Source organism: Galleria mellonella, unplaced genomic scaffold (assembly GCF_026898425.1).
Source record: "Galleria mellonella isolate WM207_F2 unplaced genomic scaffold, CSIRO_AGI_GalMel_v1 utg55, whole genome shotgun sequence".
In the NCBI taxonomy this organism is placed as follows: Eukaryota; Metazoa; Arthropoda; class Insecta; order Lepidoptera; family Pyralidae; genus Galleria; species Galleria mellonella.
This window is the reverse complement of record NW_026442115.1, coordinates 5,430,139-5,437,971: the sequence shown is the minus strand read 5'-3', so window position 1 is coordinate 5,437,971 and position 7,833 is coordinate 5,430,139. Positions and strand designations below refer to the sequence as shown.

The 7,833-nt window shown below is 33.2% G+C and overlaps 1 protein-coding gene across 1 annotated transcript; it reads right to left on the bottom strand.

Moving 5' to 3' along the window:
• Positions 1-272: 272 nt before the first annotated feature.
• Positions 273-4,239, bottom strand: LOC113521421 (homeobox protein aristaless-like 3). Its single transcript, XM_026906951.2, has 3 exons — positions 3,783-4,239; positions 2,967-3,081; positions 273-868 (listed from the first exon to the last, which is right to left on the bottom strand). Exons 1-3 carry the CDS (start codon positions 3,987-3,989, stop codon positions 273-275), a joined length of 918 nt encoding a protein of 305 aa, XP_026762752.2. The 5' UTR covers positions 3,990-4,239.
• Between the last annotated feature and the right edge of the window lie 3,594 nt (positions 4,240-7,833).

The window sequence follows — 7,833 nt, the reverse complement described above, 5'->3', positions numbered from 1 at the left end:
GTTTTGGTATGTTATGCTCGTATTCCGATCATAGACTAAAGAAACGAGTTGCCTGGTAATGGAATTGAGAGGTGAAATAGAAACTTTGTAAAATAATCCAACTTCATCACGTTTGGGCTCATATGATTTGTCACGTTGAGTAGTTAACTGACAAATACTGCTCAGGATTTAATAATGAATGAAGCCTGAAAACCACTACATTCTATGTATAAAAGTTTCTTTTTAAAAAGTATTTCTAAATAAAATAATTCGTTTGAAATGCCATACTTCGATTATATCGACACATTGTTTCTACTGATATTCCTTTCACTATTTCCATTTTTTAATGAACCTAAACTTAAATCGTTTGGTACCAAGTCATGTAATACAGTGTCACTTCTGAATATACCAGTAGCTATCCTATTTGCAAGCCTTTCTGATTCTCTTATGTCATCATCTTTCGAAGAGTGAGACGTAAGATCGATTTCTGTATCGCTGTCACTGTCACTCGTCTCTTTATCACGTCTTTGTCGATAAGCCAGGTTCTGGGGCTCTTCCATAGATGTGGCGCATGGACAAGGGTTCTTCGCCATCACCCTCAAATCTGTGGGAACAATTTCGGAATTGTCCATTTGTGGTGACATTAGTAAAGGTGGGAACGGGAAAGGTTGTTGCAATATTCTTCCATCTTCGTTGCCATACATTTGGGAAGAGATATCGTGTGCTGGGTTAGGCATCGGGGTCAGTTGGTCTGGCATGGTATTGTGGATATAGGGATCTTGTCGCGGGGATTTTAGTTCTCTAGTTTCTAAGGTCTGTGGCTCAGGAGATTCTTTCTCTGAGGGAGACTCCGGAGCTTCCGGCGAAGAGTCTGGTGGTTTGGCGTGTCCTGAAATACCATTAAATGTGCTATTAGAAAGAGCATAATAATGTAATACGAATTTATTTAATCATTATAAGATCGTCTTTCATGAAACAGATTTTTTAATTACCAATATTTTTAACTACCTAGTTAAATAAAAGTAGAAATAAGAATATTCTTCTTTAAGGAAATAGGTTAATTCTATTTATCTAATTTTACCAGAGGGAGACTTTGTACAAAAGTCGATTGCTTGGGTACCTCTGTCCCATTCGTGTTTCTACCGTGAAGCAGTTGTGTTTGCATGGCTGTGTTTCGGTTTGAAGGGTAATGGCGTGAATTTACTGTACAGAGGAATAACACCCGAATGGCATTCATGGGCGAAACAGTATACTCTGTTATGTCCATGGTACCTCATGTCTATAGGCGACGGTATCAGGTGGGCCATCAATTCTAAGTTGTATAAGTTGTATAAAAAAAAAAAAATTCTAAGTGAAATTTCATTATTATCATTATCATATAAGCCATTATCTGTCTACTATTGAACAAAGGCGTCCCCCTATGGAAGGGGGAGTTACCAGTAGATTCTACGCTTAGCAAACGGGTTGGCAGCTGCAGTTGGGATTTTAATGATCCTTCAAAAGGGACGCCGCTACCCATCTTTTGATCACTAAATTCCCTTAGTTGCCTCTCACGACACCCACGGGAAAGGAAGGGGTAGCCCAGGGCTATACAAAATCTCCAAAATTCTCCAAATATTTCATTTCTCTAATTTTTCACGTGCAGAAACTCCTAATCTGTCAATTTTCTCTTATATGATATTAGCTTTTTGTAATTTGCACGCATGGATTTCAGAAGTAGTAATGGGTAGTTGTAATGAGTTGGGTTAGTGATGAAGCGCAACTCAAACTTTTTGTTTGTTTCAACACATATTTCTTTGGAGAAAATGTTCGGTTTCACTAGTAGAACATTTCTTTAAAGAGTACCAACGATTTCGATTTCAGCCGGTATATCTTTAATTTTTTTTTATCCAACTTAGAATGGAAAACATGCTGACGGCCAACCTGATGGAAAGTAGTAACCGTCGCCTATAGACATGAGCAGTACCATGGACATAACAGATTATACTGTTTCGCCCATGATACCCCCCATGCGTTGCTATTCCTAAGGACTCAAGTGTTATTCCTCAGTACTCTGTAAAGTCACTGCCATATCCCACCCTTCAAACCGAAACACAGCCATACAAACACAACTGCTTCACGGTAGAAATGCAAACGACTTTTATACTAAGTCTCCCTTTTGTACATTCTATATACATAAAGTATCTATTCGTATCTGTTTGTTTCTCTGCATATTTTTCCTAAATCACTTTACGAATATTTGTATGGTTTTTACACACGAAATCAGGGTAAATCGCTAGTACACATATAAATTTTTTGCACCACTAAATTCCGAAATAATAAGTATTAGTTGAAAAACTCTTTGAAAACTGAACAATCTGCGACGGGTGCCGATGTCTTTGATTATAGTATTATGAAGATAATACTGTTATAAGGACGATAATAAGACGGAGGTAGTCAATAAATATTTTTTTAAATACCTATTTATATTAAACAAGTTATTTTAATATTTTAACATGAAGTTGTTTTTTTGATAAATTGTAATTTAATCAAACTTGTCTAACATATACGTTTAGTTGTACATTTATGTTCAAAATATTATTTATATTTAAAAAAAATTTTATGCATCTTAGAATAGCAAACAAACTGATCGTCTACTAGATGGAAAGTGGTAAACGTCGCCTATAGGATAGTATTATAGTGAATAGTATTGGTACCCATGGTACTATATGTACATACATAACAATGTTTCTAAGAGTAACTGTGTCGCCCATAATATCACTCTTGCGTCGCCGTTCCTGAGGACTAAGGTGTAATGGCTCTATAATTTTACATATACCACCACTATATATACACTGCAATGCAAACATAACTGCTTCACGGTGGAAATACTATTGGGACAGAGGTGCCCAAGCAAACGACTTTTCTAATTCCATCGGCTAGAATTAGCGAAAGGCAAATTTTGTAATCTATTAATTAAATAAATTGAAATTGCAATTTAACTATACCTTGCAAAGAAAGCGGTGGTGATCCGAGACCCAAACATCTCATGCGCCAAGCGTCTTGGAGTAACTGAAGACGAGCTTGTTTGCGCCATTTGGCTCGTCGGTTTTGGAACCACACCTAGTAATGTATTTGTAATTTAATATAACTACAACATAAATACTTTCTAATTCCTCCTTGTAAAGTGGCTAGCTCAGACATTGGAAGTCAAATGGTACACATTATTATAATGAAGCTGTAATCTTATTCAGCTTAAAAATGTAGTAGATTGTAAGGAAATCGAATGTTTAGATTTTGAATTAAATTATATTTGTCACTTAATCACGCTTATATAACTGATTTGAATGAAACTTGGTAGATGGGTAAATCATACCTAAATGAACGCTTTTTAATTTAATGATAGTATTTATTCTAATTCACTAGGTTAAAACTACGAGTTATAACCTGTACAGACGCTGAGTTCTTAAATAGATTTAATGAAATTGATTAGGATACTTTACTAGATTAATAAATCAATATTCAAATGATAAACTGCTCGGTTATTAATTATCTTTTGTATTTAAAATGTTTAAAGGTTTATACACGTTGAATACATCTCAAGACTTTTAATTATATATTAATTTAAAGCTATTGTTAAAAGAAATTTAGATGATTTATTAATCAAAATCTAGATAATAAACCAAAATATAGATGTATTTGAAAAAATAAACACGTAGTTCATTCGTAGAAACAAAAATTCATCTTCTTTATTGTGCGATATAGAAAAATAACCCTTAAAGTATATATAAATATTTTTTTAAAATGTATATAGAAAAAGCTACCTGAACTCTAGCTTCTGAGAGGCTAATCCTCAACGCTACTTCTTCTCTCAAAAACACATCTGGGTAGTGCGTTTTCTGGAACAATGATTCTAATTCACTGAGCTGCTGGGGTGTGAAGGTAGTCCTGTTCCGTCGCTGTCGGCGTCTCCCGAACATGTACTCAGTGAGCAGGTCACCAGGTAAAGGAGAAAGGTATGGTCCAGCCATTATAGAAAAGTCTTTTAGTTTCTAATACGTTATTTTAAATCTGATCGAGATTTGCATATAATAAATAATATTCGTGTTATTTTTTTTATAAGCATAATAATAGTAATAATTTTCAATTCGGAATTTCGAATTAATTTAAATTTCAACTAGTAGTAAAACATTTGTGTGATTCCGAAAAAGTCTTCGATTTTCGAACACGTCACTAGTGTAAACTTTTCGATCACAAACCACTACAAAAGTTAGGGTTGAAAATATGAATGTTATACTCGATACGATCTGTGCGGTACTGTTGAGTCAGCAAAAATCTTTTGGAGAAAACTCCCTTGGCTCCACCCCGTACGGAGCGAATAGCGTGTGCGATTGGCTAAAGGATGCAGGGGTTGGAAATTACAACCAATGACGGGCCACTTTTAGGGGTAGATTTTAATAGGTGTAGATTAGGTTATGGCGCATCTATGTGTAAATACAAATAATGTATATTAGTGCACCAAGTAAAAACTTAATTTAGAACATTAACAAACATTATATGTACCTTAGAATGAAATATATATTGAAAGAACTTTGAAAATAAAAATAAAGACAATAAGGGATACTCATTCTAATGCTAAAACTGTTGTATTAATTTTTTTATATTATAATTTTTTTTAGGAATTATGAATCAAATTATTAAACAATAATTTATGACTAGACACTTGCCATTTTAATAATTATAAATTTTTACAAATATATGAAAATTATATTACAGTTGAAATTTAATATCAAATCATAATATATTATATCCTTAGATTATAATTATATCATGCAAAATTATTGTGCGTTTGAAAAAATGTCGAAGCGGGCGAATCAGAAAGGAAATCTTTAAAAAAATATATTTATTTGCAAAATAGGTAGACCAATGAAAAGTCATTGAACTATCACTAAAGTCCTTTTAATCTTAAACAAATCAGAGCTATATGTATCTACAGCTACTATGGATATTGACATTGACAGACTATGCAAGTAAGTATAAAGTTATGATCAAATAGTTTGTTTTAATTTTAACGTATATCATAGTTTTTAATATACTATGATATACGTTCATATGTATAGGCGACGGTTACCATTTTCCATAAGGTGGACCATCATCTTGTATGCGATTCTAAAATGCATAAAAAAATGTAAGAAAGTATATCGCAAATGATATTTTGAACTGAATACCATGAAAATAGCTTATGCCGAATCGGGTTAGTTGGTCCGTTGTTTAAAAATATTGGATTTATCTTTTATAGTAAAAGATATCAGCGCCCCAAATTTTTTTGTAATCATAATCTTGTTTATACTAGGTAATTCAATATAAATGTTCAGGTTTAATTATTTTATTCTTATTTGAATAGTATATATTCTAAGTTCACTATAATCAAAATTATGTTACTATCTCCATAAAGATATATCTAGTTAAATATATCTAGTTTAAGTAAGTAGTTATATCTGCCGTAGTATGTACCCATATATTTTTTTTAAATGGATGATAATGGAATGGTAACCCCCACCCGCGCATATCGGTATACACCGGCGGGGCACCAGTGAAGGATGATAGGTGAGGATGAAGTAGGTTTTTAGCCCATCGTGACGTATATATTCAACAAGAATTGTTCACGATGGTTTCAAAAACCACGTGGAGGTCGCCATGATAAGGTATATCTAGCAATGGGGCTATATCTCCATTTCTAACAATCCTTTTCCCCCTTATGTACCCATATTTGTGCAATAAATGATTCTTGTTTGCTAAAATTCGAATTATAAAAATCAATTTATGTGTGAAAAATCCTGATGCAGCGTATAATGTTAAATTCAGGGAAAACTTCAAAGCATAGCCAGAGGTACCAGAATGTAAGAAGTGTCCAATTGTGGGACATTAATGGATAATGCCCCACTATTGGATACTTCCTATCCATAGAGATTCCGATCTCCGGAGAGAGCCTGGAGATCTGTAGTACCGGTTTCGACCTAGTTCAGACTCCAGACTCTCACAAGGATAACAATTTTAATTTAAAGTACTAAATAGTCACACACAGTTACAGTCTAAACAGTTTCCTTGTGAGTAGTGAATAAAGATTATTATTATTATTATTATTATAGAATATTCTACACAATAGTTTTCTATTACAATGTTGGTTTTATTTTGAAGTTTCTTTCTTTTGATTCCTTTCTAAGTTCACTTAGATACTTTCTGCAATTAACAAAGATGTGAAAGACAAATAGCATATTGTACTTATCATGAAAAGCTCAATAAATTAATATTCAAATACTAAATTAATAATAACACTAGATACAGTAATAAATTATATAATAAAAAAGTTAATAAGACACAAGGGTAGGGCGAGCTAAGTGGGTTGGAGATAACATAGCGGAAGCAGCGATTACCACCAGCAAATGAATGTCCCTCCCGACGTTGTCGCGTTGCTGAAGTCACAGGGTTGTCTATGCCGATATTAATTTAGTCACTATTTAAAAGTTATGAAAATTTTCATCGATAAATTAATTTGAACACAGTTTAATAAATTAAAGACAATTAACTTGAGTATTTTTTTTTTTTTAATTTAGAACGACAAACTGATGGCTAGTGGTAATTATGCTTTACTAACATGAATAATAATAAATGGATTTCGCAGAATACAACTATACCGCCTATAGTAAGTATTTCTCTATTCTTGAGAACTAAACCTAAAATTTAATAGATTTTGATAGAATTGGCCACCCCTTTCTTTCTCGTGGATGTCGTAAGAGACAAACAAGGGAACTGTGTGACTTAGTGACTGTGTGAAAATGACCATTAGTCATGGAATGGATATTTAGCAGTGGCTAGTTACTGGCTGATATAATGATAATGATGATGATAAAACCTGTAATTTCACTAATACATTTTACTGCAATATTCTTTAAACCAAAACGCGTAGTCATAACTGCTTAACGCTAGAAATACGAGTAAACAATAAAGAAACCTAACCTCTATATTAATATATAAACTTGTACTGTTTGCAAATCAGAATAAGCGTTAATAATATTGATGCTTTATCCAGCTGAGATATTAATATAATTTATACATCTGTCCGAGCTTTAGATTTCATTTATCGGCGTGAACACTGATGATTGCATGGTATCATCATTTACAGCCCTGTATCGAGAGGTGGGCGGCCGCCCACCGCAACGCTAAACGAGTTTCCGCAAACATTTTAATGAATAACACCTCCCATGCGCCCCCGCACCCCTCCGCCCCAGCCCCTTGCAATGCCATAACACCCCGCTGCACCCCGCCCAGCCTGCAATGCGCTAATTAAACATTCGAGCCATATTGTTCTATTTACGAAGCTACGGAATTTCGTAGCAAGCCGCAAATTTGCAGTTTAATTAAAATATTAAGTAACGTATATATTTATTTTTATTTATATAACGCGATAGGTTTAACAATAGAATTAATAAACAAATAAGAATATATTTACTTAAGAGGGCGATAATTTGTCTCGTGTGGCTGTCCTTAGAAATACTGTTTTGATAATACTATTTTGATTTTTTTAATTAGAGTTCTATGCTTCATTCTTTGTTAAACGATTAACGTTGTGGCCAAAATACTAATTATTCCACCCTGCAAAAACTTAATTTGATAGTTTACCGCGATTATTTCATAACATGGATAACATATTACAAGAAATATGGAAAATACTGTAATTCTAAATTTATTCCAAATAAAATTTTCTGTGACCATTTTAAAAATATCAGGACTAATTGATAATATTGTTATACCTCTCTTACTTTGTATCAGATTATAATTAATTAATTCTTAATTCTATGCCGTTGTTTTTTTAGT

Bases quoted from the DNA above. Each gene is read 5' to 3' on its own strand.
- LOC113521421 (XM_026906951.2), bottom strand. From the start codon at position 3,989: ATGGCTGGACCATACCTTTCTCCTTTACCTGGTGACCTGCTCACTGAG. The intron at 3,082-3,782 runs GTAGCTTTTTCT...ATACATTACTAG, and splicing joins TCTCAGAAGCTAGAGTTCAG to GTGTGGTTCCAAAACCGACG. The intron at 869-2,966 runs GTATAGTTAAAT...ATGGTATTTCAG, and splicing joins ACCACCGCTTTCTTTGCAAG to GACACGCCAAACCACCAGAC.